This window comes from Argentina silus (assembly GCF_951799395.1).
Source record: "Argentina silus genome assembly, chromosome: X".
NCBI lineage: Eukaryota > Metazoa > Chordata > Actinopteri > Argentiniformes > Argentinidae > Argentina > Argentina silus.
In genome coordinates this window covers 53162553-53175383 of record NC_139653.1, presented here as the reverse complement: position 1 = coordinate 53175383, position 12831 = coordinate 53162553, and the positions used below count along the sequence as shown (strand labels likewise).

The 12831-nt window shown below is 41.6% G+C and overlaps 1 protein-coding gene across 4 annotated transcripts; it reads right to left on the bottom strand.

The window, feature by feature from the left end:
• Nucleotides 1-551: 551 nt before the first annotated feature.
• Nucleotides 552-8670, bottom strand: LOC310822531 (centrosomal protein of 55 kDa-like). Of its 4 annotated transcripts, none has more exons than XM_083694899.1 (10): nt 8545-8670; nt 7970-8185; nt 7585-7866; nt 6077-6142; nt 5647-5797; nt 4937-5060; nt 4287-4479; nt 3481-3552; nt 2859-2984; nt 552-1140 (listed from the first exon to the last, which is right to left on the bottom strand). In XM_083694899.1, the coding sequence occupies exons 2-10, from the start codon at nt 8144-8146 to the stop codon at nt 943-945; spliced, it is 1389 nt and encodes a 462-aa protein (XP_083551025.1). In that variant the 5' UTR covers nt 8147-8185; nt 8545-8670; the 3' UTR covers nt 552-942. The 4 variants fall into 4 exon arrangements, with proteins under 4 accessions (XP_083551025.1, XP_083551027.1, XP_083551026.1 ...); XM_083694901.1 differs by having other exon boundaries at nt 552-1137; XM_083694900.1 differs by having other exon boundaries at nt 8550-8663.
• Between the last annotated feature and the right edge of the window lie 4161 nt (nt 8671-12831).

Sequence of the window (12831 nt, the reverse complement as noted above, 5' to 3'; positions counted from 1 at the left end):
TCAGGGTTAGGGTTAGAGTTAACCCATTCAGCTGTACACCCGAGAGGATGAAAGTTCACTGTGTGTTAAGTAAAATATCACTGAATGAAACCTGAATCCAACATTTGTAAAGAAATGAAGATACGTGGGGAAGTGCTTGCAGATATTTCTGGGGGAAATTAAAAAAAAACGTGCTGCTTGTGCTTCTCAGATGGGATAATCTTATATCCCAATTTTCGATGAAGATGTTTCTAAAAGAAAGGTGAAAGTTCAGGTTTGCGTCATATAACCAGCTTCTTATAATGCAGTTAGCCCCAGAGTAAAGTCCCGGGTAAAGTCCCAGTTGTCATGCTCCTTTTAAAACCTGTAGTCTGAGCAAAGATTCTTCACCTCCCCCATCCTACCCACCCAGAAATGCAAATCCCCTGCTGTAAATAGTATGGAGGCGGGCTTTGCTCATATAATCTTATTTTAACTATTGATCTGGTTTGAAGAGTATAAGACTAGGCTGTAAGGTGATGGCCAGATAAAACCTGTGAAAAAGGCGGTGAGACAGAAAACAACACAGGCGGTTATATCAACAGAACTTGTTTAATGGGCAAAATATCATTTTATTAAACTGACAGACTATCATCGCATCTGGAACCATAAACTTTGAGAAAAAATATTTGTATCTTCTAACAGTTGATCTAGATCTAGTGGGAGTGACAAAAAGGGTCTACAGAATTTAATTGGAGAAAGCAACAGAACAATTCACAACAGACACTAAAATGCCTCTAAATCTGATGTTTCTAATGTATATAATGGTTTTAAAACAGATAATCTAAATTAAGATAGGCCTACTCCTAAGCCGACAACTGCTCAAAGATTAGGCCTACTCAAAGAAGAGCAAAACACACACATGTAAATTCAAAAACTCTGAGTAATACATATCAAAATACACATTAAGCTCCCGGGCCTTGCTCAGCCCAGACAGTGGTCAAGGTGAGCCAACAGTTCTCGATGGTGGCTGGTGGGGTACTGGGCCCGACAGCTGGGACACTCCAGGAAACTCTCGTCCAGCAGGTTGGGGAGGTGGGAAGGGGAGGTCACACTCTCTCTGGCTGTCTTTGGGGGAGGGTGTCTGGCCTGGTTTGGGTAGGGTGGTCCCCTAAGCTCCTTCTGCCATAGGGGATAGGGGATTGTACTTACAGTGCTGCTTGAAAGTTTGTGAACCCTACAGGGATGGTCATAAATATTAAAATTAACTTATAAAATCTTTATCTAAACCCCAATTCGTAATAAAGACATTCCATATAAATGACACCAACAAAAAAATATGATATATTTTCATTGTTTATTTAACAAAACTCTGATTTCATGTGTGCAGAAATATGTGAACCTCTTTAGTCAATAGCTTGTGGCACCTCCATTAGCAGCGATAACTTGAAGTAAACATCTTGTATAGCCACTAATCAGTCTCTGACATCTGTTTTGAGGGATTTTTGCCCACTCCTCCTTACAGAACTCAGCCAATTGAGTGAGGTTTGAGGGGTGTCTGCCCGCTTCAGGTCCTGCCACAGCATCTAGATTGGATTTAGGTCAGAACTTTGACTTTGAATCCAAAACACAAATCTTCTTTCTCCTGAGCCATTCTTTAGTAGATTTGCTTGAATGCTTTGGGTCGTTGTCTTGTTGGAAGACCCATTTTCAGCCGAGCTTTAGCTCCTTCGACTTCCTTGACTTTCTGTTCAAGAATCTCCTGGTATACCTCAGAATACATGGTTCCCTTAATGATGTGGAGTCGTCCAGGTCCCAAGGAGGAAAAGCAGCCCCAGATCTCGACATTCCCACCACCATGCTTGACTGTTGGGATAAGGTTCTTTTGGTGGTAGGCAGTGTTGGGTTTTCGCCAAACTTAGTGGTTTTGATTGTGACCAAAAAGGTCAATTTTGGACTCAACTGTCCAGAGAACGGACTTCCAGAAACCTTCAGGCTTGTCCAGGTGGTCTCTAGCAAAGTTCTTTTTTGACAGCAGAGGCTTCTTCCTACCAACCCTCCAATGAATGTTATTTCGATTCAGTGTTCTTCTTATTGATGAAGCATGCACAGTTGCCTGAGATGCAGCAAGGGAGGTCTGCAAATCTCTAGATGTTGTGTGGGTTGGCTTTTACCTGATTTATTATTTTTCTTGTGGCTCTTGGGGATATTTTTGAAGGGCGTCCACTTCTAGGCTGAGTTGTAAATGTAAATGATTTGCCTCACAGTGCCACACAGTGCCACTTGTAAATGATTTGCCTCACAGTGGACTGATGGAGCTCAAATCATGTTGAGATGATTTTATAGCCTCCTCCAGACTGATGTGCTCTCACTACCCTCTTCTTGATGTCCTCTGAGATCTCCTTTCCTCTTTGCATGGTGTGTTTTGCATTCACCTGTATGAGTAACACGAAACTGACCAGGTTTCTTATCTCTATTCATCTGAGTCCCGCCAAAACTCTCTCCTTTGATTGGTTCATTTGGTACCCAATTATTTACCCACCTGATTCTACTTACCTACTTGATTTAACCAATGCAACTTGGGGTTCACTTATTTTTGCACCTGCACTCATTTCTTTATAATTGAGTTTTTCTACTATATGCATGACTTCCTCTAAACCAACATATGGAATTGGTAAATATAAACCTGTTATGTCAGATAAAAAAAGACTAGTTCTGATTAAATAAAGATTTCATGGTGAAAACTAAAAAAGTATAATTGCACAAGGGGTTCACATACTTTCAAGCACTGTATGTTCGGGGGGGGGGGGGGTCATGCACATCATATGATCAGAAGAACTGGACTGCATGTGAAAACAAAATGGCATGCACACTTCATACTATACTGCTCCTGTATTAACCTCTGACTCCAGTTTGGCGACATGGTCCTTAGCTTTGCGGAGCTCCCTCAACACCTTGTGTAGCTGTTTTTGTAAATACTGGCAATCTCTCCTCTCATCCTCCAGGTCTTTGGCTGACACCTGGATCTAGTCAGGGAAACACAAAGCATTTGAAACAGGGTTGTTATTATTATAATAATGACACTTATAAGATAATATTCCGCACAGCTCAAAGTAAATACTGCATCAGGCATTTATGATAACAAAAACAAATGTTCTAAATCTTCTTAGTACAGAATTGTTTTTAAAGCAGAGCATTGTGATACTTTTGTAGAACCATTACATTGTGCAACACTAGTTTACTACCCCTCTTGAGTTAGGGTTAGGGTTAGGGTTAGGGTTAGTGACTAGTGAAGGCCAGCCACTCTGAATGAGCAGCAGGTGGATTGACTGATGGCAGGAGCTGATTAAGGGAATTCACAGGCAGTACCTTTAAATGAGCAGGTGGATTAGCAACAACCCAGTGTTTCCCTTTAATGCAAGGGGCTTGACTCAGTTAAGCAAGTGATCAAAGATGCAGGCACGATGCAGGAAGCGGAGGACGGGAACCAGGGCATTGTGGCATTGTGCTAGGTGTGTGTACCTGCTGTTCTAGGACGGTGATGTGTTTCTCCTCCTCTTGTTGACTCAGCAGAGACCTCTGCAGTAGATTCACCTTCACAGAGGGGAGGTTCAGTTTGTTGGTTGTAGCCCAAAATAAGCATTAGTCAGATGTTTTCACCACCTTTAAAACAGTTATTCTCTTTTAGGTTACTGTGCCCCCAATCACATGTTGTTCTACCCAAAGAACCCCCTGATTTTCATTGGGTCCATAGGTCCACCATTAGGTCTAGACTGTTAGAAAAAATTATTAATTTGTCCCTGTAGGGGTACCCTTAGAAGAACCTTTTGGGTTCCATGTAGTCCCTTTTGGGTTCTATTTAGAACCCTGGGTGGAAAGGGTTCTACATGTTTTTTAAGAGTGTACTGTATGCTCTATGAGTCTTCCCAAGTACTCCCTGTGGATAGACCAAGTACCCCAGTACTCCCCTGGGGATAGGTCAAGTACCCCAGTACTCCCCCGGGGATAGGTCAAGTACCCCAGTACTCTCCCGGGGATAGGTCAAGTACCCCAGTACTCCCCTGGGGATAGGTGAAATACCCCAGTACTCCCCTGGGGATAGGTCAAGTACCCCAGTACTCCCCTGGGGATAGGTGAAATACCCCAGTACTCCCCTGGGGATAGGTCAAGTACCCCAGTACTCCCCTGGGGATAGGTGAAATACCCCAGTACTCCCCTGGGGATAGGTCAAGTACCCCAGTTTAACTACAATGTCCGTTGTGTAGACTCTGCCACTCACGTAAGTGGATCACATCACAGTCCATCCCGAGTCCTGAACGCTGTCGTACCTGAAGCAGAAGCTCGGCAGACCTGTGTCTCTCCTCCTCCAGCCTGCCCCGGAGGTCCTCCGCCTCAGCCCTCAGCCTGCCCTCTCTGTCCCCAGAGCGGCGCCTCTCCTCCTGGGCACTCTTCCAGATGCGCTGCCTCTCTGCCTGGAGCTGTTGCTTGATCTCAGACATCTCTTTATGCTTCTCCTCACATCTTCCAGGGAATTCCATTTCAATGCAATCAATTCAGGAGATTAATTGATAAAGAAATTCTAATTAAAATGTGAAAAAAAAATCTAATTGAAAGTACACTAAAATGGCATTTTTCAGTTCTTTTTTAAGAGTTCTTTTTTGGAGTGGGGCAGTTCCACTCTTACATTTTTATTTTTTATTGGATGGAGACAGTAGAGACAGACAGGAAAGTAAGGAGGAGAGGGCATGTCAGCAGGGCTTGGGCCGGATTCAAACCCATGCCAACATGGGCATGTGTGTGCACTGTAGGCCATGGTGCTAGATCACACATTTTTTTTTGTTCTTGAATTGGAATTTAATTTCACTCAGCAGGTGCCCATGACCCTCTCTGACCTTTGTTTTTGTCAACAAAACGTCATTGATTCTAACAGGATAAACAGCACACATCAGCAGTGGACCAACACTCTGGCCTAGGGTACCTCCACTGCATCTCAGTCAGTTCTCTCTGGGCTGTGTCGACCTGCTCCCTCTGACCCTCTAGCTCCGTCTTGGCTGTCAGCAACAGTTTATCATAGTGCTCCTGCATCTCGACTGACCTTCTCTCTGGGGGCAGGGGTTCAGGGTGAGGAATGAAGCGTAAAGCATATGTCTCTTCAACAAGCATTGCATGGACTATCAAAGCTCTAGTGTGGCACAGGGCATACATGTGTACCTACAGAGCAGCAGTGAAATGTTTCAAGAGTCTTTCCAACAATATCTAGAAATAATAATAAAAATAATAATAATAATAAATTACATTTGTATTGTGCTTTCTCACGGACTGAAAGCACTTTACATATCAAAAAGATGAAAATAAAAATATAGGAGGACAGTCACAGAACAAGCACAAGCATAACAGCTCTATAAGCCTGCCTGAACAGCTGTTTTTTAGCAAGGTCTTAAAAGAGTCAACATGAAGGATTTTTGCAACCCAACACCCCGTGTTTAGTCTTTACTATCTGTTATTAAGCAATTCTGGAGGGTTTTTTGCAAATGTTGAACAAAGGGTTGGAGAGAGACCAGTCACAGCCAGTCCACTGCCCACGAAAGGGACTTTGACCTCTAGAAACCCTTGTTTTGACAGTTTGTTGTGCCCCTGGATTGTGGATGCCCCGGCAGTGAGTGTCCCCTGCCCACGGCCCAGTCTCACCATCTGAATGCGCCTCATTGTGCTGCTGCGTGAGAGCCTGCTTGGCCTGGTTCAGCTGCTGCTCCAGCCCAAACACCCGGGACAGCACCGCCTTCACGTAGCCCTCTCTCTGCTGGTCGTACGCCAGCCACTGCTGGTTCTTCTCCAGGGCCTTAGAGACACACAGAGGCTTGAGGATACGCATAATACAGAGATGTTTTGAACACACACCCACCCACACACACAGAAACGTGTGCGTGTGCGAACACACGCACGCACGCACGCACGCACACACAGCCAAATAGGTTGTTGTCTGAATGGAGGGTGGTCCAGGGTGTAATCACCTCATTTAGGACTGGTTTAAGCTCACAAAGGAGTGGCCTGATTTAGAAACAGAGGAAAAGAGCTTAGGTCGGAAGAAACTCTACGGCTCCGGTGACATCATACTCACATCTCTGAGGTGCTCTTGCATCACTGCAGCACTGCTGGAGGACGCCTGTCCATCTGAAGGGCCGCTCTGTGAGGCAACAAACAGCCACTCAACACATCAGTCAGCATCACTGATTTCAGATATCAGCATATTCGGAGCCTATGAGAATAACAAGGCATCCAGAAGAGGAACCAACACCAACATTCTATTGGTGGGGCTTGTATCAATGGTTTGGTAGATGCTACTGTATCATTTCAATCAATGACTGTGACATGAGACGTCCAGGGTTTACCAATGAAAAACTGCTGGATGATTGCTCTCTCATGTACAGCTGAATACTGAATAGGAATTGCCCCCAACAGGCCATGCTGAGAGCTGAGAGACACACAGAGAGGGTTGACATATACGCATAATAGAGAGATGTTTTGAACACCCACCCACCCACCCAGGCCAGGCTGTTGAGAGGAGAGATCTATATGCTCTTTGTCAGCTACAACTTGCTTTTAATACTGATCTAAATCTTGTTTTGAATGCTGACAAAACAAAATTCATGATGTTTTCAAATACAAAATCAAAGCCACTGAACCTTCCATCTATCACCACTTTTCAGGGCTCTGAGACTGAGTCTGTATCTCAATACAAATATCTAGGAATTGTAATTGATGATTCTCTCTCTTTTAAGCCTCACTTTCAGCAATTGGTGAAAAAACTGAAGCTGAAATTGGGTTTTTATTTTAGAAACAAGTCTTGCTTTTCCTTCGAGGCCAAAAGGAGACTTGTTGTTACCACCTTTATGTCTGTGCTGGACTATGGCGGTGTTATACACATACATGCATTTTTGCAATGTGCTGGATACTGTCTATCATGGAGCAGTGAGGGTTATTACACATTTTAAAGCCCTTACTCACCAATGCTCTTCGTATGCTCGGGTTGGAAGGTCTGCCTTGTCCACCCGTAGACTTAACCATTGGTATATTTTTATTTATGAGGCTATTCTTGGTCTGCTTGGAATCAGTTGCAAAATTACCTGAATCTTCGGGAGCTTGTCTCACTTCTAAATGACTTGGAGGCAGGCACATCTGGCTGTAGATGTTTTGGCTGATTCATATTGCTCCTGTTTGGTCCCTGATGTTGATGACTTGTGACGAATATTGATGAATATTTTTGATTCTGTAATTTATTCTTTATTTTCATCGTAAATTCTGATATGTTTTTGTTTTGTTTTTATGTCTGCAACCCTGTTAATTGTGCTGCTGACTGTCTTGGCCAGGACGCTCTTGTAAAAGAGATTTATCATCTCAATGAGACTTTTCTTGGTTAAATAAAGGTTATATATGAGACATGGGATGGTGTAAAACAAATGTGTAACCTAAGACAGCGACAAAAACACCAGTGCTATGTCCTCAAATTCAGGAAAAACATCTTCTCCTTGCAACAGTCTCTCACCAGTTCACATGGGTGTCTCTCTGGTGCATATTTAATGTAAATGCTGCCATCTAGTGTTCATACTCATTCTTGTTGATACATGCCTGCTGCCCAGCATTATTTCTTCCCTCCAGCTCTTGGCACTTAGCAGACACTGCCACCAGCTTGTTCTTGACGTCCTCCGTCTCGGCTTGGAGTGACTGGAAGAGTCTCTCTCTCTGCTCTGCCTCCCTGAGGTAGTGGTCTATCTGGGCCTGTAGACCCACCACAGTCTCCCTGTCTCCTCTGCCTGTAAGGAGCTGCTGTGTCAGGGAAGCTATGTCTTGGTCCTTCGCCATCAGCTGTTGTGAGCTCTTCTCTCGCAGAGTCTCAAGTGACAGGATTCTCTGAGGAAATACGAAATAACTTATAAGCAAAGGCAACAACTGAACAACTTACAACAACAACAACAAAACATGACAGAACATCTAAGAACAACAGTAGTCTTACCTCTAATAGCTGCTGATTATTTTCAGAATCTGATGGCTCTCCTTTCTGACGAGCAAGTTCATCCAGTGACTTCCTGAGATACGCATTCTCCTTCTTGATTCTACTTATTTCAATGTCCGTTTTTGAGCAGCAGCACAGCCTTCCGCCTGTCTTGTTGTTGTTCTTTTTGGACGCCATGGCATCGATGTTATCAGCTAGCTCGCTAGCAACTGTCACCTGAGCAGGAAGTGAAGATATCCATATTTCAACAGTAACTTCTACTGTCAAAGATAGCTATTTGGTAAAGAAGATTTTGACTGAGTTGTATATGGTTATATACTGTAGCTTATTATGGGTAATAGAGAGATAACAATTTAGCTAGCTGGCTAGCTCGCTTAGCAAGCCACGTCTTGACAACAGCAACACACACACACACACACACACACACACACACACACACACACACACACACACACACACACACACACACACAGGGGTTACATTTGACAACAGCTGCTGATATTAGCAAGTACGAACTAGGTAGTTTTTTAGCTACGTAGCTGCGACAGACATAGATAGACAGATAAATTGGGTACCTTACGGAAAGTCGCTGTTCTACTTGTCACAATCTGTCGTATATCATCATATTAGCTACACTTCTTTAATATAATAATCATCTTCCAAATGCTGACAGACAGACTGGCCTCAAAGCAACTTCCGAAGATCCACAAGGAAGAATTTACGTCACTTCCTAATGTCTAAACTTGGGTACCAAATCAAAGATTATAAATCTACTCAGTATGTCTCTTCCCATCGGCACTAGGTGGCGCCACATCATAAATTATAGTACAGAATAGTCTTGTTAAATATATATATATATATATATATTATTGTAAAAACAACAACTATTGTAGGACTAGTATTATAGCCTAACACACGAATAATCACGTATACCCACAACACCGTGCAGCCCATCTTGCAGACCCAGAAGTGAGTGCACTGAATTTGCCTAGTTTATTACTTATGCAATGTAGTTTTAATTTCAAAGAGCAAGCTATAATTAACCTTTTTTATGTCATGGTATGAGGGTGGCCAACCTTCATTCCACTTCCTATTTTATCATCTGGTGGTGATACACTGGCTGGAGTATGCTGCGAATCTCACGGGAGTAAAAGCGACACACCATTTCTCCAAAAATACTGTATACAGTACTGCCATACTGTAAAGATCATATTTACTGTACCAACCGCCCTCAGCATCTTGTATTGCCACTGTATCATTCTCACACACTTTGTTGTTTGCAGAAATTCCACTAACATAATAGATAACAGTCAAACTTATTTGAAGCCCAGTGTTACGGTCCCTCTCCCTGACCGGCCCTCTGGCACCACCTTGAGGCCCAGGCGATCATCGCTGGAGCGTCACTCTCCCAGTCGACAGCGCACCTGTTCCCTGTCTCCACTCAGGACACCTGCGAACCATCAGCAATCATCTCCCTATAAGAACCCTGCCTGAACTCCACTCCGGTGCCAGAACGTACTGTGTCGGGAGTTCGCTGGTTTGAGCTCCACCCCAGGGGGAGCCGGATGTGAGCTGATGACTGGAGGGTTGCTGGCATCATATCTAAGGTACCTACCACTGCCGTTGTGCCCTTGACACCCCACCGCACGAGACCCTCAAGCCCAACTGCCTGGCGTACCTCTCCAGCCAAGGCACCCAGGAATCACCAACTACCAACACTTCCAATTTGTTTAATACAATGACAAAGAAGCGCGAAAATGTAGAAATATGAAACCTTGGGTCTGTTAAACTCGACTGCCAATCAAAAGTGCTTGTGTCGTTATTGGCCAATCAGTAGCCCGTTGCTGTGCCGCAAGTTGCCTTGACTTCGGTTTTAGCTTTAGTTAAGGTTTTAGCTTTAGTTAAGGTTTTAGCTTTAGTTAAGGTTTTAGCTTTAGTTAGGTTTTAGCTTTAGTTAAGGTTTTAGCTTTAGTTAGGTTTTAGCTTTAGTTAGGTTTTAGCTTTAGTTAGGTTTTAGCTTTAGTTAGGTTTTAGCTTTAGTTAAGGTTTTAGCTTTAGTTAGGTTTTAGCTTTAGTTAGGTTTTAGCTTTAGTTAAGGTTTTAGCTTTAGTTAAGGTTTTAGCTTTAGTTAAGGTTTTAGCTTTAGTTAGGTTTTAGCTTTAGTTAGGTTTTAGCTTTAGTTAGGTTTTAGCTTTAGTTAAGGTTTTAGCTTTCGTTAAGGCTTTAGCTTTAGTTAGGTTTTAGCTTTTGTTAAGGTTTTAGCTTTAGTTAGGTTTTAGCTTTCGTTAAGGTTTTAGCTTTAGTTAGGTTTTAGCTTTCGTTAGGCTTTAGTTAGGTTTTAGCTTTAGTTAAGGTTTTAGCTTTAGTTAGGTTTTAGCTTTCGTTAGGCTTTAGTTAGGTTTTAGCTTTAGTTAAGGTTTTAGCTTTAGTTAAGGTTTTAGCTTTAGTTAGGTTTTAGCTTTAGTTAGGTTTTAGCTTTCGTTAGGCTTTAGTTAGGTTTTAGCTTTAGTTAAGGTTTTAGCTTTAGTTAAGGTTTTAGCTTTAGTTAGGTTTTAGCTTTCGTTAGGCTTTAGTTAAGGTTTTAGCTTTAGTTAAGGTTTTAGCTTTAGTTAGGTTTTAGCTTTAGTTAGGTTTTAGGTTTTAGCTTTAGTTAGGCTTTAGGTTTTAGCTTTAGTTAGGTTTTAGCTAATAACTGTGTGTAACTAATAACTATGATCAACTGTCTGTCAAGGTGAGAATGATATTATGACAACTATTCCACTTTGCTGAGCCATACTGAGATAGTATAGTTGTGATATATGATAACTAGATTGAATTGTTTATTTTCTCTGTACATTGGGCACACAGAATGCTTGTTGAGCTAGTTAGCTGCGTAGAAGACAGAAGTTAAATGACAGCCTCCTAGGTAGTTATTACTTCTAGAAAATGTACACTTAGGCGCCGAAAGTGCACCAGGGACACACGCCTCTGATTGGTTTGGAGTTTTATGTTCTTTTTTCAGCTTTACGCTCTTTATCATCCAATGATAGATGGATAGATTAGAAAGCTAGATGGATAAATCGATTGATCGATATAGAAATATTTTTCTCTTGGACAAACTTTAGGTAAAACTTTGACTTGACTTTGGGTGTGGCAATGGTCAGGCTGTAACACATAATACATGTATAGCAGTCAGATAACTACATACTACCTACAGTGTTTATTTAAAAGACTTATTGATGAGTATATATTTACTAATATATACCCATCAATTAATATAGGTTTAAGACATTTGAATACATTGATTTACTTATAGGCTATTACATGAGGTTACACTTCCCTAACATATTGAGGTTACACTTCCCTGACATATTGAGGTTACACTTCCCTAACATATTGAGGTTACACTTCCCTGACATATTGAGGTTACACTTCCCTAACATATTGAGGTTACACTTCCCTGACATATTGAGGTTACACTTCCCTAACATATTGAGGTTACACTTCCCTGACATATTGAGGTTACACTTCCCTAACATATTGAGGTTACACTTCCCTGACATATTGAGGTTACACTTCCCTGACATATTGAGGTTACACTTCCCTGACATATTGAGGTTACACTTGTGGTGGAAATCAAACCAAGTTTAATAAATTCTTGGAGAGAAACAGACAACTGTCTTTGTGTTATTTATTGTTAGTCAAACAGCGAACACAGATACAGAATAAGTCATACTGCAGTATGGATCAGAGTAGCACTGTAGGCTGTCTGACCAAGAGCAGCACTAACACAGAGATATTAATACAAACTAGATAAAGAAACAAAGCATTAGTACATCTGGTGCAGAGAACAGGGAGTACAGCCTTGAAAACTGGCCTTGTGGATTCACATCCGTGTGTGGCGAGTTCAGATAGGAACTTGCTTGTTTGTCACATTACTGTGATAGGAGTTGTTTTTCTTCTTTTCTTATAGATATTAAAGTCATCTAAGGATACATTCGTAAATTTCCTTCACAACACTTCCCTGACATATTGAGGTTACACTTCCCTGACATATTGAGGTTACAGTTCCCTAACATATTGAGGTTACACTTCCCTGACATATTGAGGTTACACTTTCCTGACATATTAAGGTTACACTTTCCTGACATATTGAGGTTACACTTCCCTGACATATTGAGGTTACACTTCCCTAACATATTGAGGTTACACTTCCCTGACATATTGAGGTTACACTTTCCTGACATATTGAGGTTACACTTTCCTGACATATTGAGGTTACACTTCCCTGACATATTGAGGTTACACTTTCCTGACATATTGAGGTTACACTTTCCTGACATATTGAGGTTACACTTCCCTGACATATTTAGGTTATTCTTCCCTAATATATTTAGGTTATTCTTCCCTAATATATTTAGCCTTTTTTGTCTTCCCAGCTTTTCGTTGATCCATTGCTGAACGGTGCCGACTGTACTGTTACCATTATTACTGTATAACTACAGTGTTATACTGTTACCATTACTGTATAACTACAGTGTTAAACTGTTACCATTACTGTATAACTACAGTGTTAAACTGTTACCATTACTGTATAACTACAGTGTTAAACTGTTACCATTATTACTGTATAACTACAGTGTTAAACTGTTACCATTACTGTATAACTACAGTGTTAAACTGTTACCATTACTGTATAACTACAGTGTTAAACTGTTACCATTACTGTATAACTACAGTGTTAAACTGTTACCATTACTGTATAACTACAGTGTTAGACTGTTACCATTACTGTATAACTACAGTGTTAAACTGTTACCATTACTGTATAACTACAGTGTTAAACTGTTACCATTACTGTATAACTACAGTGTTAAACTGTT

What these genes read in the sequence shown, in the direction of transcription:
- LOC310822531 (XM_083694899.1), bottom strand. Translation starts at nt 8,146, where the DNA reads ATGGCGTCCAAAAAGAACAACAACAAGACAGGCGGAAGGCTGTGCTGC. An exon ending in CTGCCGAGCTTCTGCTTCAG is followed by an intron (nt 3,553 to 4,286) that starts GTACGACAGCGT and finishes CCCTCTGTGAAG; the next exon opens with GTGAATCTACTGCAGAGGTC. An exon ending in TCGCCAAACTGGAGTCAGAG is followed by an intron (nt 1,141 to 2,858) that starts GTTAATACAGGA and finishes CCCCTATGGCAG; the next exon opens with AAGGAGCTTAGGGGACCACC.